Consider the following 26,598-nt stretch of genomic DNA (forward strand, 5'->3'; position numbering starts at 1 on the left):
AAAAACTGCATGAAAATATGACAAGTCTACGGTCTACAGTAGTCTAGAATTTAAAAAAAAATGCTGTTTTTCTCAAAATAGGAAAATCATTTTCCAAAAATAAGTTTAAATCTTCTTTCGGTTTGATAAATCACTTGTAGTTATCTTTTGAGAAACTTTATAGAAAACAAAATGGCATAAACTACATAATCAGCATATTAAAGTTAATATATATAATAAAATTATTATGTTATAGATCCCTAGATGTAATAATTAACGTACTTTCGATTTGAATTCCACGTATATCTTAGGCTGACTATAAATAGCTGAGTATTCTCCGCATTTGATTCATTAAGTGAACAGGCGTCAAGCTAAAAGGAGGCAGGACCGCGCATTGTTATTGTAAGTTATTTTATTAATATTATTTTACATGTGATATATTCATAGAATTATTTTTGTAAACAAAGTTTCAATTAAAAGATATATATCTCGTTTATAGATCTAGAGTACATCATTACAAGTACACTGAGCAAAGTGAAAACATTACTCACTGGCACTTATTCAACAGCTATTAAATTATTGGTAAACTATGGAATGCCGGTAGGGACATGCCACTTTGCTTATTTGCCAACTACTTAATTGCTTATTTGGTAATTGCTGATTTGCTTATTTGCTGATTTGCCAATTTGCTTATTTACTAATTGCTTATTTGCTTATATACATAAATTTTTATGCTATTGTCAGGCGACACGTCCGACTCGCGAAGTTCTTGTTTGATATAAAATAACAAGTCTTTGTAGACTTTATTTCAAGCTCATGAACCTACATCATGCTATTATGTTTATAAAGTTTTGTTGATTATAACTTGTGACAATTATGATCAATCCATCATTACCTAGAATATAGGTAGAAAGACAGATGGATACATTTTAATCAATTTCGAAAAAAATAAATTTAGTTTCAGAAAGTAGTTGTTTTTTTAATTATCTTGAGTTTCAGTTTTAGCTCCACTATTCAGAGAATAGGGATGCTATTCTACCCACCAATGCATTGGTTTTCTTGGTAACTTGTTTTTCTGTCATATCTCTGTTACTTTTGCTGATTCATGCATCTTACTGCAACTTTGCATAAACTTTGCGTTACAAGCATGCATACATACAAAGTACATGAAGAAGCTGTGCCCATTATATACTGAATGTCAAGGTCACCAATGTATTGTACTGAGAAGCCTTTGTTTTTCTGTCATATCTCTGTTACTATTGCTTATATCTAACTGTAACTTCACATAAGCATTACTTAGGCAGCATGCATACACAATATTCAAAGAGGCTTTGTTCATTATACCCTAGGTCATGATCATGGTCATGGTCACCTGATAGCATGTAAAATGTACAACACGAAGAAATGGAAAAGTGTGACCAAATTTCAAAAACATTGAACCAAAGCAAAATGTTGATGCACACACAGACATAAGTGATCTAAAATCTTACAGAGCTAAAAACGAAGCCTATTGCTTAAGTGCAAAGACAAACACCCGTGTTAAGCATGCACCAAATGTATCATTCGTGATACTATCTGTTCGTACCACTAAAATGAGGCCCTCTGTGACAAATGAGAATAACGACATTTTATATGCAATAAAAAGAGAAATAGTTTTGTTTCCAAGTTCTTTTATTTTCAATCTTTACCCAATAATTTTCACTTATATATGACTCATCAAGTGTTTACGTATTATGCCATCAATCTCTGACTTAAGCTGCACAAACAGATATATAGCTGCAGCACATTATAAGACATTCTCAAGCACAGATGCTGGCGGGTCAGATCCTGCCCCTAACGTGATACGCGTCTGTAAACACTATATCAAAACTATTTTAATATTTATTTAAATACGAATTGGACATTTGTTACAACGATAAAACCATTAAGTACTTTATTGAGACTTGGTGGTGTATGGTATTTTTTCATACCGGTATATGTAAAAATTGCTTGAAAACCAGTTTTAACGATGTCCAATTCGTCTTTAAATATTAAAATATCTTAAATAGAGTGTTTACACAGCCACGTATCACGTTGGGGTACAGGATCTGACCCCCAAGTGTCTGTGTTCTCAAGGACATGTCAGCCATCAGTTGTAGACATATATCTGCGTAGGCATCACTGCAACTAAATTCATTGACCAACAGTATTCTTGGAAAAACACTGAATTTACAAGAATACTGTTGGTAAAAGTTAACAGATCTGGCTCAACTGGTGTCTGTAGTCTGATTTTCCATATACTTCCGGCACAGTGTAAACTTTTTCTATTGCAAAAAAGCAAATTAGCAATAGGCAAATAAGCAAATACGTAAACCAGCGGTTAACAAATAAGCAAATTAGCAATTAAGCAATTGGCAAATTAGCAAAATTGGCAAATTAGCAAATTTGTCGTTAAGCCTATCAGCCATTGGCACATAAGCAAATCGGCATATAGCAAATAAGCAATTCGGCAATTGGCAAATAAGCAAATTGGCATGTCCCTACCGGCATTCCATAGTAAACAGTTTACACAGTAACCATGCACAGGAACTTGAAATTGTATCAAATAACGAATATTAACGATAATATCAAAAAATATTCCCTATATAATATAAATAAACACGTGACACTTTATTTATAGTATATACATGGAGGTATTTTTGTCAGGAACTTGAAATTCTATCAATATTAATGATAATATCCAAAATATACCCCCTATACACTACAGTATAAACATACACTGTTTGTTATGGATATTATCATTAATATTGATAGAATTTCAAGTTCCTGTGGTTAAGTCAAGTTCCTGTGACTCATGGTTAACTTACACGTGCACAGGTGAATACGAGTGTAGGAAAAAACTCCCCCACCCCTCCCCTGGACAAAAGCACTGCTGTCGAAAAATGACAATGAGAATGAGGGCAAAAGTGCTCCCATGAAAGTGACAGGGAGGCAAAAGCCCTGACAGGGAGGCAAAAGCCCGCCTGTGAAAATAACGGGGGGGGGGGAGCAAAAGCCCTCCCACAGCAAATACATATATGTAACTATGTTGAAAACCTTGTTTTTTCTTTTCAATGCACGCACTGTTTTGGGGTGCAATTGGCCCATAGATTCTATACCGTATTAACACTAAATATACATTTTATTTCCTATCTTAAACTCCATCTTCTATTTTAAAATTATCTTAAGACTATAATTTACTGCTTTATTTATCATGTTCATTTCGCTTAAACTACCCCCCCCCATTGCAATTTTCAGAAAATGTTCTATTATGACATGGTATGACTTTTATACATAGTACATGTAGATCTACTTAGATGAGAATTAAATTGGCCATGATGATCCAAAATGTTTTTGAAAAATGCAATCTTACTGAGATGTTGGATGGAAAATGATAAACTTAAAATCTTGCCAGTAAATCTTGTAATTATGGTATAATGAAAATCACGGTGATAGGGCGATTACCACAACTTTTCCGCGCAACGTCAAAATATCTTACTTCTGTCCGAGACACCGTATATTTCTATCATACAAAATGGACAGCAAGCCTGTAAACGAGACGAAAACAGCAGATAATTTGCTCAAAACAAGGTAAAATCATCATTTTTTCTTTTTCATCGAATGTGCCATTTAATTTGAAACTTATTTATCTTTACTACATGCAAAATGCTTCATTAATTAAGTCAGGATAGTGAAAACATTTAGGGCATACTGAAAAAAATCTTGCTTTGATTACGAAAAATAACGTATTTCTAGTCCGTTCCGTTCATATAACTGGTCAAAATACAATATCATATGTACATTATTGTCGTATGAACAAGTTACAATACATAAATAACCCGTTTTTTGTATATTTGGTATGATTTTTATGTTTCCACGTGTGTATTTTAAGGCACCGCACAACTTTGTCAATCATAAGATTAGGGCACCGCATTATTCCTCCTTTATATTAAACCGCATTTTTCTGTTCTTTTTGCACCGTTTATTTTGATATTAATGTTTGCTTTCAGAAAAAGAAGAACAAGCCAAAGCAACGTGCGAAATTGGCAAAGCTGCATTTACTGCAGCAACTGGAGAGCGCCCAACTAAGTCTTCTGATATCAGCAGTACGCCAATGGATCAGCGCCTCCCTGTATTTCAGGACGATATGCTTAACGCACCACATAAGAAAAAGAATATGAAGTCAAACTTTCTCAAAAGATTGTTTAAAAAAGCACATTGGAGACCATGACTGAAGAGATTATGACGAAAATTTATGACTTTTGCAACTTTATCAAATTAGTATGCAATAAGAAATTCCCATTAACAAATATTTCATTCCTTTTGTTTCTCGATGTTGTTAGATGGTATAGTCTGCCAAGAACTTCAATCTTTCCATGTGGGGTTTATCAGTTTGAATAAGTTCGAAAAGGAAAAGACATCCTTGTCTATATACTGATACCATTGCACTTATCTAACTGGTAGCATTAACACAGATCAGACCTTCAGAAATTTTCCATAACATAATGTTTGATAACAGCAACATAACATAACATAACAGCAAGTAAACAATCTTTCATCAAATAAAACATATTTGTAAGAAGATTGTATAATTCAAAAGAAGACGGTTCCAGTATTTATCAGTCTAACGGAAAAAGAATGCGGTGTTTGAATTCAGTGTTGTACGGTGCTCCAATATTTGGCTCAGTAGGCCTTTTTTCAACATATATTCCCTGAAATTTACGATAGAAACACACAATTTTGTATGGAACTTGAACTTAGGGTTAACCATAATAAAAATACAAGCTCGCTAGATCATAGAACAAAGACATTGTCGTTATAATACATGTTTTTGTGACAAGTACGAGTCATGTGGAGGTACACACGATCTTTTGTAAACACTATTTCTTCGAAGTATGTGTTTTTTTGTGAATTGTATTGTGCTAGATTAACGATAAATTGTCTCAAAAATTCGATGGAATACTTAAACAATTGGAATAATCTTGCAATGTCCAGCAGTAAGATATTTTGTAAGCTATTACCTGGAATTTGTTTATCCCGCCATTAATATTTTGTCCAGAAATATACGGTGTCTCGGTCAGAAGGATGATATTTTGACGTTGCGCGGAAAAGTTGTGGTAATCGCCCTATCACCGTGAAAATAGTATCATTGCATAACTCTGTTGCCGTATGTAATATAATAGTTTATCATTGTGCATAAGTATGTCTGCCTCCTGTTATGCAGAAAAAGTACAAGTAATTAAATTATATTATGCTCCAATTGAGGAAAAAAGGTACAGTGATAGGAAGTACATGTAGTTATTTAAAGTGCTTGCATTTAAATTCAAGACAGGGCACAAAATGAATGGTACAGGTTTGCAAGACAGTGTACATACCCTGATTTCATTTATATAATTATAGTGTGAGGAGTCATTATAGTATCTTATAAAGTGTGTAAATTTTGAATTAATTTTAGTATTTAACATAATATATAAAAGCCAGATGTATTTTAGTTAAAATCTCATTTTTCAGATTATTCATTCAAACAAAGAGATTAAATTACTGAAGGAGAACAATACATTCAACTAGACATCATGGGTATGTAAAATGTTTTTTTGTAGTGTTTCATACTGACATGTATGCATAAAGTATAAGTCGAACACGATAATTTTTACATTTATCGGTCAAACCATTATGATATAATGGGTTGTGCAAGTTATTCAGTTATTACATTTTGCACTTTTACTGCAATAAAGAAGAATTAAATTGGTAGCGTAGTGGTTAGAGAGTTCAGATTATGTATGAAGAGTTCATGTTAGGAAAATGCTTTTCTTGAGTTCAAATCTGGAATTGTGCAATATTTTTTATGTCTGTATGGTTTTTACTTTCAGAAAACATTTTCATATTCTCTTTTATAAACCTGTGATTAATTTAATATTTTGAACAATTAAAAGTTAAACTTAGATCTATAACGATTTAGCAAAATTGAATGTATTTGATTTTAACAGTTAATAATTCAAACAGATTGAAAAGTATTGTCAATTTAATTCTGTTTAAAAAATTCAGTTTTCTACATTTTTTAACAATTTAGGCTCATTAATAATGTATATTTATATATTTAAATTTCTTCCATTCCACATTTATCACAAATATCACGACTTTGTTGACTCTAACTTTACTTGTAAAAGCAATTGTGTGTAAAACTAAATGTTCTCAAATAGTATTGTGTGTAATAAATTCACGAGGAACTAAAATCCAATTCTTTAAAAAATATCTAAAAATAAAAAATAAAAGAAAAAAATGCCTTTTCCAAGAATCTAACCACGGTCTCTTCACTGACAAAGCCATTTACATTCAACGACTACGCTATTACGCTGAACGGTTAAAAAATGAGTAATTGTTTAGGTAGTTAAAGATTTAGGTGATAAATAGTATCCTTTTATATAAGAATTATCGACACCCCTATATGTCAATATTGATGTAAACAGGTAATGAAAGGAATAGCGAATTCGAGCTGTACACTAGTTACCTTGTCATATCAAAACTATTGAGTGACATATAGTCATATGCAAAATCATATACACTGTATTATACACCGGAGATTTCCTGCTCTGATTACTTTCTTTCTTTCATTTATATTAATTCATTGGCAGTGACATTTTAGTGGCCTTATATAAAATTATAAAATAATAAATATCTTTGCCACAAGATATGTTCAATAATAAAAAATTGTGACTGAGTCAGCCAACTGCTGAAAAAGAAGATATGAATAGCGCGCCGCTATGGTATGTAAAAGTGATCATGTCACAATAAAGTTAAAAATAAGTTCAATATATAAAATAGAGAAAAACAGAATCCCTTAAGAAAGTCCAACACAACAAAATTGAAAATCATACAGTTGCAGGCTCTGTTTGATTGAGCCTGTTCATGGACGGTACTGGAAAGTGCAAGTTACCGTCCACGCCCCCTAGCACCGGCTTAAGCAGAATTCAACATTTAACATGAAAATGGTGAAATTTTGAATTTAGAAACATCCGCAGATGTGTTCATATGGAGGTTATCATGGAACCTTCAATGTGACACAGAAGTGCCATTCCATGAAAAGAGGCGTATGGTCCCCAAGTAAAAGAAAGCTTTTGCCCTAAACGAGAAAACAATGGGCGGAAGTAAATAAAATGGAATTTTGAAAGGGGATCTGAGGTTATGAAGCCTGCATATCACAGAAAAGTCAATAAGCACAAAGAAAACTCTACGGCAATTGTGGTGTGGTGGTTAGCATACTGGACCGACAATCCAAAGACTTGTGCCCTTGATTCTAGTTCCGGCTGTGGCGTGCCAATTTTGTGTGTGATTTTTCAGTGTCTCAATAATTATATACATACACAATGTATATAATATATAGTCCTTTTAAAGAGTCTAAGTGTATTCTATATTCACAGTGAATGTTAAATACAAAACCTTTTTATCAAGATAATTAGACCTTGTGATTCAGAGAATTTATGGACATGTCTACAATCTTAGCATATGGTGGCTCAGTTGAGAGATTGATGTGTCAGGCTTGTAATATCAAACAATTGCTGCATAGCCGTGTGGCTACAAAACCCATCAGAGGCAAACAGAAATAAAATAAAATAGCTGGAAAAGGTCCAGAAAATATTGTTCAGTACTGGTTGGTTTATGAGGAACATATCATTTTTAGAGTGAGTTGTGTAATATTAGTTCATTATTAAATTCTGTAAAGTAAAAGTACCCAGTCAATTAATGGCTAATCTTCATGTCCCTGTCACCTTTCCTTCATGATATAATAGCAATAATATTATATTCAATTTCAATATAAGTATAGTCAGGCCCAAAGTTCCAAAGAAATGCTAACATAATTTTAACATGCACTTACAGATTTTACAGATGCTGTTCTGTTGAATATGACCTTGTAAACAACATTGATATAGTCCCCTATAAATACATGATAATGTGTTGAAGTAATTCACAGTGAGGTGTAAGGAAGGTCACAGGGGGCGGGGGACATAACTTAAGTCTACCTCGGCCTAGCCCGAGAGCCCTTATAGTTATACATGTAGTAACTTGTTTACTTTGTTTATTTAATTATTTGATTAATTTGATAATTATATTATTCTAAAATGAAATTCAAAACATAATTCCAATGAAAGGCGTTCCATTACAAATGAGGGGAGATAGGGTAAGGAAATGTAGTGAGTCAAGTCAAGATTGTTTTTGAAGCTGAAATATATGTTGGATGATTGTAAATATATCTATTTAATCTCATATCTGAGTAGGTAATTTTATCCATAATTGATTGAACTATCTATTGCAATGTAAAATTAAATACAAATTTATTTTTATTTACATTATCTGTTTTGGTGTATTCACACATGTATTGATTTCTTAAAACTGCAGAAATTTATTGAACAACTATAGACCAGGTACATGTATGTATACCTTGAAATCAATATACCCATACTGTATAACATATGATCGTGGTTTTCGAAAAATTGAAGTGACAGTTTGCCAAAAAATATGCTCTATATAGATTAAAGAAAGATAAAAATGTACATTGTTAATAAATAAATGGGAAGGTTTATGATTTAATGTACAATATTGTTTTTGTTCATTACTGACAGCAAATCATATAATATTGTGTAAAATTCACAGTCACATATAGTTTTTACCTGCAATAAACATCAACAAAGCGACCAGTGTGTAAAAAAAAAAAAAAAAAAAATGAAAGAAAATTTATTCATGTGTTCATAAACAACTTTCAATGCCTGAAATAAAAATGAACAATAATTAAGACTTAAAGCATATTGGGTTTGTGAGTTTGAATACTGAACTCTGCAAAAATTCCAGTGACTAAGTAAAGCTTTGTGTGGTTTCAGTTTTTTGTTTTTTTCCTGGTCCTTCAGGATCATTATGCCAGCATTATTGAGTGTTGAGAATTGAGTGCCTCTCATCCGGTGCTAGGGGGTGTGAGGGATGTTGCACATATTCATTATCCCTCATGTACAGGCACAAAAATTTAGGTGTTACTTTTGTCGGCGTTTGTGTTGGCGTCGGCGTCAGCATCCCCTTAAGCTTGTCCGGAGAATATTTAGTCAGTCATTATAAGTCGGATTGAGTTCAAACTTGATATGCATGCTTCTTATAATGACCTGAAGTGCAGTGCACAAGAACCGGTACTCTGCACTTCTTAATATTTGAGTTATTGCCCTTTGTTAGTTTTCATACTTTATTTTTGTCCGGGCCATTTCTCCTAATGTATAAAAGCTATGGACTTGAAACTTCATAGGATGATAGATCTCATTAGGAAGAAGTGCAATGCACAAGAACCGGTACTCTGCATTTCTTATTTTTTGAGTTATTGCCCTTTGTTAATTTTTATACTTTATTTTTGTCCGGGCCATTTCTCCTGATGTATAAAAGCTATGGACTTGAAACTTCATTGCTCCGCGCCAACAAGCGCGGAGCTATTTGTGTTTACTATTTTTTTTTGTCCATGGGCCCGGATTTGATCAATAAATCCCTTCGATTTACAGCTAAAAGTAAATCCGCATTCAAGAACTCCTTTCGATTTCTATATTGGTTTCCCCGTCGGTGATTTGCAGCATGTCATATTAATGAATGAGAACCAGAAAGCAGTTCTGCTGTACATGAATTCGAAAGCTATATATATATAGCTACAAGAAAAGCATTGATGCAAAGCATCAAAGGGTGTCCATGCAATAAATGCAGAAAGTGAAGATGAACTAGTAGACATCTGATGACCAGACTGATATTCTTATAAACTTTTCAATGGTTAATTGGTTTTTACTAGAATTGTATAATGTTTATGAATGGGCGGACGAAAGACATTGTTCATCATGAACTTTGGTAGGCAAGCTAGAGATTAGAATATTATTTTTTTCCACGGGAACTTGAAGTTCTATAATATTAACGATAATATCTGTATCACCATATAACGCGTGTATAACAAACAAAAAAAATCCTGAAAATTCATCCCATTTTTTCATTCCAGAGTGTGTTCTACTTTCAGTATTGAAAGAAACCATTTTTTTTTTTAATTTGACATGAAAAAAATGCATGTAATATTACTATATTATAATATTAGTCCCTTTTGTTACTATTTGATACAATTATAATAATAAAAAAAACATATATATTTCAGCGTCTGCAAGTGGTGGCAGTGTCAAGAAGAAAAAGAATATCCGATATTCGGAGATGAAACAGCCACCATTGATCAAACAGTTGAAAGGAATTCTATCTGAATACCCGGACGGTGGTCAAATACTAAAGGTATATTGAATATATTTAATTAGATATTCATATAGCCAAAATTTGATACCAAACTTAAGCCACATATATAATAATTCCACTGCACCTGTAGTGGGTGTCAAACACTATTTTCAATCCTCTTTAAGTAAGGTTGTATGTAGATGTCTATCTATGAACCCTTTTCAGATGGATAACCGTAACTTGATAATGATTTTATATCAGCATCTTCTATGAGTTGGTCAATCGTTACTTAAATGAGCCATTTTAGTAAGCTTGTGTCCATGTTTGAAATTACCATTGTATTTATACCCCCGAAATGAAGTTCGGAGGGGGGGGGGGGGGTGGGGTATATATAGGAGTCACTCGGTGGTCGGTCGGTCGGTCCAGCCGTCCCCTGCATTTTTCCTTGTTCGTAGCATAACTTGAATACTAATGGTTGGAATTCAATACAACTTCATACAATGGTCAAGCACATTGAGTTGAAGTGCAGTGCACAAGAACCATAACTCCATTTTGACTAATTACAGAGTTTAATTGCCCTTTGTTACTTTTCCTTGTCCGGGGCATAACGTGAAAACTACTGGTTGGAATTCAAAACAACTTCAATGGTCAAGCACAATAAGGGGAAGTGCATTGCACAAGAACTATAACTCTATCTAAAGTAATTAAAGAGTTATTGCCCTTTGTTTTTTTTCCATTGCTTTCTTTTGTCCGGAGCATAACTCTATCTTGACTAATTACAGTGTTATTGCCCTTTGTTACTTTTTCTTGTCCAGAGCATAACTTGAAAACTACTAGTTGGAATTCAATACAACTTCATACAAACATCACGCACATTAAGAGGAAGTGCAGTGCACAAGAACAATAACACCATTTTGACAAATTACAGAGTTATTGCCCTTTTATATTTTCCTTGTCCGGAGCATGACTTGTAAAGTACTGGTTGGAATTCAAAAACAACTTCATACAATGGTCAAGCACAATAAGAGGAAGTGCAGTGCACAAGAACCATAACTCTGTCCAGAATAATTATAGAGTTAATTGCCCTTTGTTACTTTTCCATTGCTTTTTTCTTGTCCAGAGCATAACTTGAAAACTACTAGTTGGAATTCAATACAATTTCATACAATGGTCAAGTATACTGAGAGAAAGCACAGTGTACAGAAACCATAACTCTTTCTTGACTCATTTAAGAGTTTTTGCCCTTTGTTACTTTTTATTGTCCGGTGCACAACTTGAAAATTAACGGTTGGAATTCAAAGAAACTTCATACAATGGTCATGGGCAGTTAGATGAAATGCAGTGCACAAGAACTATAACTCTATTTGGACTTATTACAGTTATTGCCCTTTGTTACTTTCTTTTTTGTCCAGTGCATAACTTGAAAACTAGTAGTTGGAATTCAATACAACTTCATACAATGGTCAAGCCCAATGACAGGAAGTGCAGTGTACAATAACCATAACTCCATCTTCAGTATTTGTTATTGCCCTTTGTTCCTTTTCATTGTCAGATGCATAACTTAGAAACTAATGTTTAGAATTGAATGAAACTTCATTCAATGGTCAAGCGCAATGAGAGGGAGTGCAGTGCTCAAGAAGCATAACTCTTTTTGGACTTATTACAGAGTAATTCAATAAAACTTCATCAATGCTCAACATTGAAAGGGAATGCAACATACAAGAACTACAACTATCTTTAATTGCCCACAACCATAACTCTATTTCTGTTCTTTTGCAAGGTATTCTGTTACTAGTAACCCAGCAAACATTACATATAGGACCGATGTCGGCCCTATATCATCTTCAATGTCGGCCCGATATCGGCATCCATAGTCGGCTCGACATCGGATGTGCAACCCGGCTCAAAGTCGGGCAGATATCGGATGCCGATATCAGTTTACTGACTTACAGCCGATTTTATACCTACATTCATAATAAGCTTTTTTCTTCTTATAGCATATTGGTTTGCTTTCCTTAACATATAACAGAACATATATTTTATTACATCAGCAAAATTAAACATTCATATACATAATAATTTTTATATTTACACATACATAATTCAAAGTTTAAAAACCATGTATGTTTAACTCACGATTTTTCCTTGCTAACACATATAAAAATTTAAACATTAACCTATAAAGACCAGTCAAAATGAAAATGTTTGAACAAAAATACTTAAGTCATGTGACTGGCAAATACAACTTTGCTATATAAATACTACTTTTTGTTTAGATAAAATAAGCTCAATGGCATTTTTCTTACATGTTCCTTTGCTTTTTTACATCATGTAGACTTGAAATTTGTCTAGAAAGTGTCAAGCTCGGTTATCTTTGATATATTTAGTAACTGTATTTTAGATATTGCACATTGATTCATACTCCAGTGATCACAAGTTTGTGTAAAACTTTAAATGACTATAGCTGACTTTTTTCACATTATCATGTTGAATAGAGTTAAAAACAGCATTTTGTAATTTGTAAATGAGTTAATAATGTCAAGTGTCAATTGTGGTTCCTCCAGGAGTCCTGATAGTATATGAACTTCTTCAATTGTTTAGTTTTCTAGAGTTCTTTATTTCCACCATGTCTTGATCATTTGCCAGATGATGCTATTTCCTGCTATTGAATTTCAGCTTGGTGACTGCTGCTCTTTATGCCCCCACAGAGTGGGAGCATATAGCGTTGCACTTGTCCGTCCGTCCGTCACACCGTACGTCTGTCCGTCCGTCCGTCTGTCCGTACGTCCCGAAATCTTGTGAACGCAACTCCTCTTAAACCGGATGGCAGATTTTGCTTAAACTTTCAGGGATGAACAACCTTAATGTGTAGATGGTAGTAAAGGAAGGAATTCTCACTGCGACCAAATTTAACAGAATTATGGCCGTTTGTTGATTTTTTCACAATATACTATGTAGAAATTTTGTGAACGCAACTCCTCTTAAACCAGATGGCAGATTTTGCTTAAACTTCTAGGGATGAACAACCTTAATGTGTAGATGGTAGTAAAGGAAGGAATTTTGCTGCAACCAAATTTAACAGAATTATGGCCCTTTATTGATTTTTTCACTATATACCATATATATGTTGTCAGTGGGGGCATCCGTGTCCTTTGGACACAGTTCTAGTTTTTTTCATCACTACATTCTGGAGCAAAAATTGAAAAGAAACCTTATAAGTATATGTGTGTGTGTGCGTATACTAAAGATACAAGTTACAAGCTACAAATATTGTCTTGATCTATATTTAACATATATATATAAAGTATATATATATTAATTAAACAGTTTCCTTTGAAACATTTATGTTAATAAATCAGTAAAAAAAACATGAAACTTTACATAATAACTCTAAAAGCTCAAGCTAAATAATTATTTTTTTCGTTATAATAGAATATTTTTGTCTTAAAAACATATACTTTATCATTCTAAGTGTTGCCTAGGACTTTGTATTGCATCAATTGGTCATCTTTAGCTTCTAAAATGACATTTTCCTTCACCAAAACCAGCTATTTCAGTTGTCAGCACTCTGACAGATGATTTACCTGCAATGAATCATTCATGTTTCAAACATTATACTATAAGAAATTATATCAACATAATAATCATAATGTTCACATTTTTATTACTTAAGGACTATGTTAAGAACAGTGTCCTTTCAAAAGGCAAGCAGGCACTATCCATTTCTTTTTAAGTAAAACTTTCATTCGACATCTCTATCATACTTATAACTTTTAATAAAAATAAAAAGAAAATTATAATTTGATGTTTATTCTCAGTCTCAGCCGCTAAATTTCAGGCAACAATTTAAAAACAGTCACGAAAATGTATTACAAAATAATTTTCGGCGAGATAATTATGAAATTCCCAAACCTACGTTCAAAATATCAATGACGCCGAATACTACAACAATGAATTTATTCAAAAGCATAAGTAATTTATAAATTTACCAGTAGTATTTCCACTTTTTTTAGTTTTGGCGCAAACTACTTCAGATGGCAGGTGGGCTAGAAAAATACCACGTTGTGCAAATCATTTACAATAAATTGGCAACAGACATGGAGCCAATATAGCATCAAAGTATTTTTTTATGAAAACGACTTAATTACTCTTTACAAATGCATCGATTTCTTGCTGAAATTAATTTGAGAAGAATATACAAAAAAAAATCATTTAATTGAATGACAGGAAATTAATGTATATCGGACCTATATCGGACCGATATCATCCTGTCTATAACAAGTTTGTCTATATCGGATATATATATCGGTCCGATGGCGGAAAGCCGACTTTGATATTCGGCCATTTAGCCGATATTGGCCCGATATAGGTATGTTTGCTGGGAACTTCCTCATTTCCGAAGCAGTCTTGGGGGGTTTTTAATCACATTTAGTGATAGTTCTAGTTATCTTTGTTTTGTATCTAAAAGGATAATTATTTGAAATTGATTTCTTACATTGTTATTTTATTTAATTACATGTAACATCAGATAGGTTACATATCAGATAGGTATATCAGATAGGGCTATATCAGATAGGTATTTTTTTTTTGATAGGGTTTTACGTCACATTGACACAGTATAGGTCATATCATGACATTCCAGCTTTACTGCTGGAGGAAGACCTCATGTGCCCTTCCGTGCATTATTTCAGGCACGAACAGGCACCTGAGTAGAACCACCAACGTTCCGTAATCAGATAGGTATATCAGACAGGTATATCAGACAGGTTTATCAGATAATGTAGAGAGTATAAAGTTAAAATTTATTTTTTCAGGAGTTGATACAAAATGCAGAGGACGCTGGTGCCAAAGAAGTTAGAATTCTTCATGATAAAAGGAGAATAAACCAAAATACCAGCAATCAATGTGAGACAACTCCAATTTATACAAAATTCTTTAAGGTAAGAATTTTGGATTCTCTCCCTTCCCAAAAGCATACAATTTTGCATTTACTGAATCACTATATTTGTTTATATTGATCAATATAGGAAAACACATTTAGTTTTACTTGTGTAAAACTAGTGTACATGTAAACCAGATCTTTCTTGCAGGTATTTTGTACCGTAAACAAAACAAATAAATTGGTGGTGTTCAACCTATCATTGGACGCTTGGAATATTCCGTAAATCTCTGAACGTAAAGGGGGACCACTGCGCATGCGTCGGCGTTTGGAAATTCCCTTCCGCCATTTTTGTTAATCTCTAATCACAGTTGTTTTTTAATGTGCTAATTTATCAAAAAGAATATGTTAAAGTAACTTTTTAGCTCACCAGAGCCGAAGGCTCAGGGTGAGCTATTAGTATCAAAGGGGGATGCTCCGTCGTCCGTCGTCATGCGTCAACAATCGTCTTCTTCTCTGAAACTACTAAGCCGATTTACTTCAAATTTGGTCTGTAGCATCCTTGTGACAGTCACACTTGAATTTGCTCATGTCATTTCAATTGGCCCCTTTTAGGGGTGAGCAGAGCTAAAAATAGAAAAACCTTTAATCATCTTCTTCTACAGAACTAATTGATGGATGATCACCAAACTTTGTCTGTAGCATTCTTGGGTAGTCTTTTATCAAGTTTGCTCATATTATTTGATTGGCCCTTTTAGGGGTCGCTAGGGCTAAAAATAGAAAAACTTTAACATCTTTCTTCTATAGAACTAATGGATTGGATGATCACCAAACTTTGTCTGTAGCATTCTTGGGTAGTCTTTTTATCAAATTTGCTCATATGAATTTGATTGGCCATTTTTAGGGGCCGCTAAAGCTAAAAATAGAAATACAGTTAAGTGTCTATTTCTAGAGAACTAATTGATGGATGATCACCAAACTTTGTATGTAGCATTCTTGGGTAGTCTTTTATCAAGTTTGCTCATATTATTTGATTGGCCCCTTGTAGGGGTCGCTAGGGCTAAAAATAGAAAAACCTTTAAACATCTTCTTCTATAGAACTAATGGATGGATGATCACCAAACTTTGTCTGTAGCATTCTTGGGTAGTCTTTTATCAAGTTTGCTCATATGAATTTGATTGGCCATTTTTAGGGGCCGCTAAAGCTAAAAATAGAAATACAGTTAAGTGTCTATTTCTAGAGAACTAATTGATGGATGATCACCAAACTTTGTATGTAACATTTTTGGGTAGTCTTTTATCAAGTTTGCTAATATTATTTTGATTGGCCTCTTTTAGGGGTCTCTAGGGCTAAAAATAGAAAAACCTTTAATTATCTTCTCCTACAGAACTAATTGATGGATGATCACCAAACTTTGTCTGTAGCATTCTCGGTTGGTGTTTTATTAAGTTTGCTCATATTAATTTGATTGGCCCCTTTTAGGGGTTGCTAGGGCTAAAAATAGAAAAACCTTTAAACATCTTCTTTTACAGAACTATTGGATGGATGATCACCAAACTTTGTCTGAAGCATTCTTGGATAGTCTTTTATCAAATTTGTTCATATGAATTTGATTGGCCCCTTTTAGGGGCCGCTAAAGCTAAAAATAGAAATACCATTAAATGTCTATTTCTAGAGAACTAATTGATGGATGATCACCAAACTTTGTCTGTAGCATTCTCGATTAGGGTTTTATCAAGTTTGCTCACATTTAATTGATTGGCCCCTTTTAGGGGCCACTAAAGCTAAAAATAGAAATACTGTTAAATGTCTATTTCTACAGAATAAATTGATGGATGATCACCAAATTTTGTCTGTAGCATTCTTGGGTAGTCTTTTATCAAGTTTGCTAATATTATTTTGATTGGCCCCTTTTAGGGGTCGCTAGGGCTAAAAATAGAAAAACCTTTAAACATCTTCTTCTACAGAACTAATAGATGGATGATCACCAAACTTTGTCTGTAGCATTCTTGGGTAGTCTTTTATCAAATTTGTTCATATGAATTTGATTGGCCCCTTTTAGGGGCCGCTAAAGCTAAAAATAGAAATGCCATTAAATGTCTATTTCTAGAGAACTAATTGATAGATGATCACCAAACTTTGTCTGTAGCATTCTCGGTTTGTGAAATAACTTTAAATTTCTATTTCTAGAGAACTAATTGATAGATGATCACCAAACTTTGTCTGTTGCATTCTTAGGTAGTCTTTTATCAAGTTTTGTCATATTATTAATTTGATTGACCCCTTTTAGGGGCCTCCAAAGCTAAAAATAGAAAAAACCTTTGAACATCATTTCCTGCTGAAATCACCAAACTTTGTCTGTAGCATTCTTAGGTAGTCTTTTATCAAGTTTGCTCATATTTATTTGATTGTCCCTTTTAGGGGCAGCTAAAGCTAAAAATAGAAATATCTACAGAAGTAATGGATGGATGATCACCAAATTTTGTCTGTAGCAATGTTAGGTAGTCTTTTATCAAGTTTGCTCATATTAATTTGATTGGCTCCTTTAAGGGACCGCTAAAGCTAAATATAGAAAAACCTTTGAACACCATCTCCTACTGAAATATTTGATGGATGATTACCAAACTTTGTTTGTAGCATTCTTAGGTAGTCTTTTATAAAGTTTGCTCATCCCGTGCAGAAAATATTTCCTGTTCTCAGGAAGTCCCAGGAAATCCCAGGATTATCCCAGGATTTGTTTGCTACCTCTTAACAAAAGTCCTGTTTATAGGATATCTCAAGACTTTTGAACATACTGAACAGGACAAAACAGGAATTGTCAGGACTTTAATCTTACCAACAGGAAAAAACAGGAAATCTCAGGACTTTTATTTTCAAATATGTCCTGAGGACAGGAATTATCAGACTTCATTTATAGTGAAGTCCTTTAGTCAAAGACAAGACAAAGATATTTTCTTAGAAGGCCTTTCTGTAAAGTGAAAAGTAAGAAGTCTTGTTAATTCCTGTTCTTTAGACAGAGGAATAAATGAAATAACTTTTGTGAGCCTTTTTATTACTGAGCAAAGCTGAAAAAATGTTAAGTATAAAAAATGAGAAAAATTGATATAAAATATATTGAAGTCGGTTTTGTAATAGTTTTCTTTAACACAATGGGTATCAAAATACTCAGAATTTAAAATTCATATAATCTTAGACCTTAATCAGCAAACAATAAGAAACAAAAATTGCTAAATTGATTTTGAACATAAGCAAGGAAATTATTTTTTTCATTTAATAAGATATTGTAATAGGGAAAATCAAATATACATGATTGTATATAACCTGCACATAATTTTGGCACAGATTGCTGAGTGGAATAGGGACAGAATTGCAATGGAATCAGTGATTTCTGTGTGGACCATGGAAAGAAATGAAAATTCTGTGTCATTCCCATTTCAAAACAAAAACAATTCACATAAAAGTTACCCAAAGCAATTTTCTACTCTAGTTTTTTTTTTTGCATTTACAAACATTGAAGATGTATATGTTTTCAACCTATTGTACTTCTTACAGTACTTTTTTTTACTAAAGCTCAATGCAACTGTCACTTTTTATCAATTTCAAATCAAGGAACCAATATGCCTGAATAATTGCATACACTTAAGGACACCCACTTAGATATTACAACCACGCAGATCAAAGATCTGATAAAACTGGCCACCTTTGTTCTCCCCCATAATGTGCATTGACTAATTTACTCCCTGTCATTTCCTACAAATCAGACTGTTCCATGTGGTTAATTTTGGGAGTTTGAAATGATATGGCAGAATAATGTCTAGGACATTGCAATTTTTCCTCTTTATTTAAATACCCCCCCCCCCCCCCCCCCCACCCCCCCCCCCCCCCCCCCCCCCCCCCCCCCCCATCCGTGATTTTTTAAATCTATCTTATCTATTTAGCTATTTTGATGTGGTTTTTTACATTCAATGAATGTTATATTAAAATGAATAACTGCTTTGATTTTTGGGATTAACCCTGTTTTACCTAATGATGTACCTGTCCAGTTTGAATGGTCAGCTAGAAGCTTGGAAAATAGTGTAAAATTAAGCAGAGGAGAAATACTTCCTGTTTAAGCAATTTTGGAGTTTAGATGTTATAGGTGTTTAAGTTTAATAAGTGTAGTTAATGGTTAATAAGAATGACAAGAAATCAGAATCACCTGGACAAGGAGATATACAACAGAAATGAGGTAATTAAAACCTTAGTTACAATTTATAACAGAAACAGGTTATATTATGTATATCAAACAATCAAGGTGCAAACTAAAACTGTGTAAACCACTTCATACATTGATTTACTAACAATTGGATTTAAATCTAGATTTGATTGTCAAACATTAATTTGTAACAATATATGAATATACAAAATTAGCATATAAATAGATTAGATTGTCCTTTTTTTATTTCTGCAAGTTAAAGATATATGTGAAACAAATTTAAAAATTTATGAGGACTTAATGGTACAATTTTTTTACAACACCTGTCAGTAAGTTTTGTGGAGCTGAATAAGAAGGGTTATCATAATTATTTATCATTTTCAATGTGTTGTTTTTCAATGGAAAAATCTGATATTAGATTTCAAAACAAATTGCAGGCGTTTAAAGTGGGGCCAGTTTCTGAGTCTTGACTCTGAGATGCTAGGTGAATAATGATGTGCAGTATTGAGCCCCAAAAGGTATGCTTTTTTTTTTTTAAATAACTATATTTGACTATTCTTAATCTTTCCCAGAAGAAAAAAATAGTTCATTGCACAATTATTTGAAACCATTTGTTACCTTTCTTTTAAAATTCATATTTTAATGAAAGTTGCATTTAAGTTCTTACCTTGGTTGAATCCAACTTCTAAGCAACAAATTATTCTGCAACCAGCTAGTACTATTTAGCATTATAAGTGTAAAGTTTCTTTTCTCAAGGAAACAATGGCTTGCTGACAGGGTTTTAAACCAAATATGGCAAGGAATCCTTAGATTACTGGTCTGATTTTGGTTAACCTGCATTAAAAAAAATTTTGGCCATGCCACCACTTGTGTTTATATTGCATGTAAAGTTTCATGACATCACTGCTTATTTGATATTTTCAACAAAACCTTTTTCTTCTCCATTACAATGAACAAATCTTATTTTTGAAATAAAAGACAATTAAAAATCAGAACACATTTTCTTCTTTAAATTGATTTTTTTAAAGAAAGAAGTCAAAGTCTTGATGTAGGCAGGTTAAATGCAGGATGAATATGTCATTTCTTAAAAATCACTTGAACAAGGCTTCATAAGTATTAGGGACCTTTTCTTCTCATGCTAATTATATGCACATTTTTGTTAAATTTGATAATGCTAAAGGGGCTAGAATTTGGTTTATTTATACAAACACATTATGATAAATAATTGTTACACTGCTTAAAAGAATAGAACTGTACTTGACAGTAACTCAGTATTGCTGAACATGTCTTTTTTTCCAGAAAATAATGAAGGAGTCTAGAGTGTCAATCAGAGTGCAACTGTTCAAGGCTGGGAGATAGTCAGCTGGGAGCCTGAGAGCAAAATGACGTAAATGCCATGCAGGGAAAGTTTGTTAACTTGTGAATCAAAGCTAGCTTCTAGATGCCATCACAGTCAAACTTTTCAGTGTATTTTTTCTCAAATCTATAAACTTTCCTGGATCTATAGTGTGTGATTTTTTCATAATAAATTTTTTCTGTTCTAATCCCTTCAATTATATGTAATAATTGTATACATATAAAATGTAAAATATGATTGAAATATTAAAATAAATATTTTTAAACTAACTAAATTTGTGCTTTAAATTAGTATTTCAAAAGCAGCATTTATTTAAATATCAGCTTTTACTGTTTTCTACATTTCTACATGTCTGTCCTGGGGACAGGGGGACATTTATTAGATAATGAGACTGTCCTGGGAACAGGACATTCCTGGGATTACAGGACTGTCCTGGGGAACAGGACTTTCCTGGATTATAAGACTGTCCTGGGAACAAGACATTCCTGGGATAGCAGAGCAATATTTTTTCCTGTTTTTTCCTGTCTTCAAGAAATTCCTGGGATTGTCCAGTCCCATTTAACGGCGTGAAAAAAGTCTCAGGATTATCTCAGGAAATCCTGAGATTTTTCCAGGACAAATTCCTGAGACTTCTCAGGAATTCCTGGGATAGTCCCAGGACTTCTTGTTCATTTTCTGCACGGGATATTAAGTTGATTGGCCCTGTTTAAGCTAAATCTTAATGCCCCAGGTCATGGCATTACTTCAAATTATTGTTTAAAGATATTCTATGCTCAAATTTGATATTAGAAAATATTGACAATGGATACAAAGTCCCTTTATAAATATAAAATACAATGTAAACGTGTTTTGACTTCACACAAAGTAGATATGTTATGTTTTAAACTCTTCACACTATAGGTGGTCACAGTATAAATATAATGATAGTGTCATTAAAAAAACTTTTTTTTTTATAGAAAAGACCAATTTTACTTGGCCTATAATAGGATATGCATATTCCCATACATAGTTTATTCATTCTTTTATCAAAATTAGACATTTTCGGTAAGAATTTCATAAATTTCAATAAATTTCTATGACTCAAAGATGAGCATTATAAGGATATCTTTTCATAATGAAAGGTTAACAACTCATGTTGGAATGTGTACATAATTATCCCCCTCCGATAGATCGGGGGATATTGTTTTGGCGTTGTCCGTCCGTCCATCTGTCCGTCCGAATTTCGTTTCCGGACTAGTTCTCTGCAACTACAGGCTGGAATTCAACGAAAATTTATGGGAATCATCAATATCAAGAGGAGATGCGCATATCGTCAGCTTGTTCCAGTCAGACCCTTTAACTCAGAGTTATGGCCCTTGATTAGTTATGCAGTATGCATATAGAGTAAAAATCGTTTCCGCGCTACTTCTCTGCTACTACTGGCTGGGAAATAACAAAACTTTATGGGAACCTTTAATACCAAGAGGAGATGCACATATTGTTGCCTTGTTCCGTTCAGACACTTTAACTCAGAGTTCTGGCCCTTGATTAGTTATGCAGATATGCATATAGAGTAAAATCGTTTCCGCGCTAAAAACGTCTCTGCTACTACTGGCCTGGATTCAACAAAAGTTTATGGGACACCTTCAATACAAGAGGAGATGCGCCTTTCGCCGGTCAGACACCTTTAACTCAGAGTTATGGCCCTTGATTACTTATGCAGTATGCATATACAGCAAAAATCTTTTCCGAACATACTTTTTCTGCAACTACTAGTTGGAATTTCAACAAAACTTTATGGAACCTTCCAATACAGAGGAAGGTGCGCATATCGTCAGCTTTTATTCCCGGTCAGACACTTTAAACTCAGAGTTATGGCCATTGATTAGTTTATGCAGTATGCATGTAGAACATAATATTCGTTTCATCCACTAACTTCTCTCTGCAACTACTGGCTGGAATTCAATGAAACTTTATGGAACCTTAAAAATACCAAGAGGAGATGCGTATATCAATCGCCTTGTTCCAGTCAGACACTTTACTTAGAGTAATGGCACCTTGATTATTTATTGCAGTAATGCAACCAGAGCAATAATCGTTTCCGTGCTACTCTCCTGTAACTACTGGCTGGAATTCAACGAAACTTTATGGGAACTTCAAAACCAAGAGGAGATGTGCATATCAAGTCGTCTTGTTCCGGTCAGACACTTTAACTCGGAGTTTTGGCCTTGAATTTAGTTTATGTAGTAATGCCTTATAGAGCAATATTGCTATTTCTTTGCAACTGCTGTATTGATTCAACAAACTTTTATGGCAACCATGGATACACAAAAGGCAATTTACATCTCATTGGCATATCCAGATATTACTGATTAACACAGAGTTATGGCTTCTGTTATTGCCCTGAATATTTATCAAGTACAAAGAATATTACTGTTTATACCATGATAAATATATAAATAAAGCCTTATGTCTTCAGTTGTTGTGTTAGTAATAACCAGTACTCGGTGGGGGATATAAATTCAACGAATTTGCTTGTTATGTTAAGGAGATTCAATGGCTTGGGTCATGACCTGTTTATGATGTGAAAATAGCTCTAGAATTCGGACATCATATTGCATCATTGTAAGGTCAGTTGTAGGTCATTGACCAGGAAAAAAAATTAGGCCCAGAGCAACAGATATGCTTTAAAAGTGAATTGGGTATTACTCCCATCATTTCTTTGGAATTGGGTATTGGCTCCATTTAAATTGGGTATTGCCAAAACTCGATACCTATGATTTCAAGATCATTGGGTATTCAATTATGAAGCATATGAATTTATGGTTTCAATATCAATAAAATTTAAAACGGTTTTTAAAAAGAATATAGATTAACATTGAAGCTAGAAATGTTTCACAATTGTTTTAATTTTTATGTAAAATGCTCATGTTTATTTCATAATATTTAAACAACATTCGTTTTCTGACTGATTTTTGATTATTTACGAATCATTTCCTTTTGCACGACGCCCATATTGCTTCAAAGCGTCTATTGAATACAGCTGGGACTACTTTATTGACGGTCTCCGCAAATCAACAGTCTCAGCCGGTCTGCTAAAACCGTCGACCTGAGTAGACAAATCGACGGTAATCATGCTTTTTGATATGGCTTAGTCGGTCATTGGAGAGCGGGGACCGTCGACGACCCGAGACCGTTGATTAGTTAGCATTGATTCGGGAATATTCGGATAAGCATGCATATCGACTATAATTTTCCAAAACAACGAGCGTAACGGACAGATTAATTTTGCGGTGATGAAAATGACAATACGCACGGGTTTTTAAGACAATTGCGTATTTTATTTTTTTAAATGGGTTTTGATATGCATTCTTAAAAAATCAATTGCGTATTTTCTAAAATTAATTGCGTAAATACGCAAATACGCACCTTATCTGTTGCTCTGACTGGCCTAAAGACCTTACTAACAAAGATGAGTTTGTATGCTCAATTTTTTTATTGAATTTTGTTAAAAATTGTAAATTTTTCATTTTTTTGTTGAATTGGATTTAAACTTGGAGAAAGCACATTTCAATCAATTTTGGGACATACTGTTGAACCTGAGTTTCATGTGCATAATTGAATTTTGACATCAGTTGAGCTGTTTTTGATATTTTTGAAACCATTGCTTTTTGAAACCATTGCACAAGTGACATACTTTCTTGTTTTTGATGTACAGAGACTTGAAATTTGGAATGATGTACAGAGACTTGAAATTGAAATTTGGACAAGGAATGTAATTTCTGATGCGAATTGAATTAAGATATCAACTGACTTTTACTTTTGATATTATTATTTGATATTGTTTGACCTAGTTTGTCGTTTTTTGATGTACATGAACCTACTGGAAATTTGGACAAGGCGTTTAATTTCTGATCCTGAATTGAATTTTGATATGAACTAGCCTTCTTTTGATATATTTGATATCGCTTTACCTACTTTTTTGTCTTTTATGTACGGACTTGAAATTTGGACCAAGGGTGTAATTTGTGTAATGTTTTATGTGGAATTCAATTTTGAAACCAGCTGACCTACTTTAGGTATTATTGACACCACTTGACCCACTTTCTTGTATTTTGACATTCATATTTTAAATTTGGACCAGGTTTGTAAATTTTGATGCTGTAATGAATTTTGATATCAACTTACCTACTTATGACATTTTTGATATAACTTGACCTTCATTCTTGTGTTTTTTGACATACAGACTTGAAATTTGGACGAGGGGTGTTATTTCTGATGCTAAATTGAATTTTGATATCAACTGGTCTACCTTTTCATATTTTTTACAATGTTTGACCTATTGTCTTTTTTTTAGGTACAGTTATGTTACCCATAAATTTGTTGTCCCAAACTGTAAACTTCAAACATTTACACCTTACATGTTTGGATGTGACATTTTGTTTTCATACAAAAAAGTAATAAAAAAAATTGTCCAGTCAAAATTAATCATGCTCTAGTGGTCATTTATTCTGCATTTATTCTACATAGTCTCATAGGAACACACTTGCAACATACACATTTTTAAACAAAGCCTTTCCAAAATATTAGGGCAAAATATTTCAATTTATATAGTGAATAATGAAATGATGGGTTAGATAAGTGATCTAGGGCCATCTTACTGGCTCTATTGTTTATTATCAAGTAAAAAAGCTAAAACAATCAGTGTTATGAAAGTATATTACTAGAGGGGCAAGTTAAAGTTGAGCTGAACTTGCCGAAAGAGCTGGACTTGCCTTTCAGCAAGTTCTTTTGAAAAATTTCCAACACTAAAAAGCAGTTGTTTCTGGTGAGCGACTCAGGGCCCTCTTGTTATATTTATTATCGTTACTATTTTCTTATCAATGAAATGCATGTTTATTTTCTGATTTTGCACATCATTCTTTCACCGGAAATGTTATTTAACATGCGTCTATAGCAATAGTCTTTATTATGTAGACGCTCATTAAAGCGCTCTGAAATCTATATTTAGCTCAAAAGGATTTCAAAATGGCAGCGCCCAATTATCTAAGGATTTTTTAACAGCTCATTAGGTATTGGAAATATATTTTTTTTGAAATTTTCATTACTTTTAATTTGATTTCATTTGAATTGATACGTGTCATACATGTTATCTAAGAGCGCTACAGCCCTCGAGGGGCCTTTGGCCCCGCTCGGACTTTCCAGAGCTTAGATATTGGACATATAGCATTGCTTTCCTAGTGGACCTCTATAAAATAAAACATAATTATGCCCCTGGGGTTGAAATTGGCCAAACCCCTAATGTCACTTAGTTTACAACTTTACATATTATATTGTATAGTGAAGTCTTAAAATTTTCTCTCCCTAAACTATAAGCAGCATAGATATTTGGCATGTGGTCCTCTTGTGGGATTGGGGTCTTTTAGTTATACCCCTGCACATCAAAGTTGTAAGGGGTGTATACTAGAATCAGCTTGTATTTCCCGCAGTCTGTCACTTTTTAGCTCATCTGTCACAAAGTCACAGGGTGAGCTTTTGTGATCGCTTTTCGTCTGGCGTCCGTCCGTCCATCCGTCCGTAAACTTTTACTTTAAATGGCATCTCCTCATAAACCACTAAGCCAATTTCATCCAAACTTCACAGGAATGTTCCTTTGGTAGTCACCTTTGAAAAATTGTTCAAAGAATTTAATTCCATGCAGAAGTCTGGTTGCCATGGCAACCGAAGTCTGGTTGCCTTGGCAACCGAAAGAAAAAACTTTAAATATCTTCTTTTAAAAAACCCAGAGAGCTAGAGCTTAGATATTTGGCATTAAACATCTTCTAGTGAGTGTCTACCAAGTTTGTTCAAATAAAAGCCCTGGGGTCAAAATTGGCCCCGCCCCAGGGGGTCATTATTGATTTTCCCTATATGCATATAGTAAAAACTTAAAAATCTTCTTTTAAAGAACCCAAAGAGCTAGA

General features: G+C 33.5%; 1 protein-coding gene across 1 annotated transcript in view; it reads left to right on the forward strand.

The window, feature by feature from the left end:
* Positions 1 to 298: 298 nt before the first annotated feature.
* The window catches only part of LOC132759904 (sacsin-like), a 61,883-nt gene continuing 35,583 nt past the window's right edge, over positions 299 to 26,598 (forward strand). Inside the window, exons 1-4 of the mRNA XM_060751778.1 lie at positions 299 to 381; positions 5,509 to 5,574; positions 10,157 to 10,284; positions 15,039 to 15,164. Coding sequence (XP_060607761.1) covers positions 5,571 to 5,574; positions 10,157 to 10,284; positions 15,039 to 15,164 — 258 coding nt within the window. The 5' untranslated portion in view covers positions 299 to 381; positions 5,509 to 5,570. The remainder of the gene's footprint in view (positions 382 to 5,508; positions 5,575 to 10,156; positions 10,285 to 15,038; positions 15,165 to 26,598) is intronic.

The sequence above is a fragment of the Ruditapes philippinarum genome, unplaced genomic scaffold (assembly GCF_026571515.1).
Source record: "Ruditapes philippinarum isolate M1 unplaced genomic scaffold, ASM2657151v2 ctg2444_1_1_1_1, whole genome shotgun sequence".
Taxonomy (NCBI): Eukaryota; Metazoa; Mollusca; class Bivalvia; order Venerida; family Veneridae; genus Ruditapes; species Ruditapes philippinarum.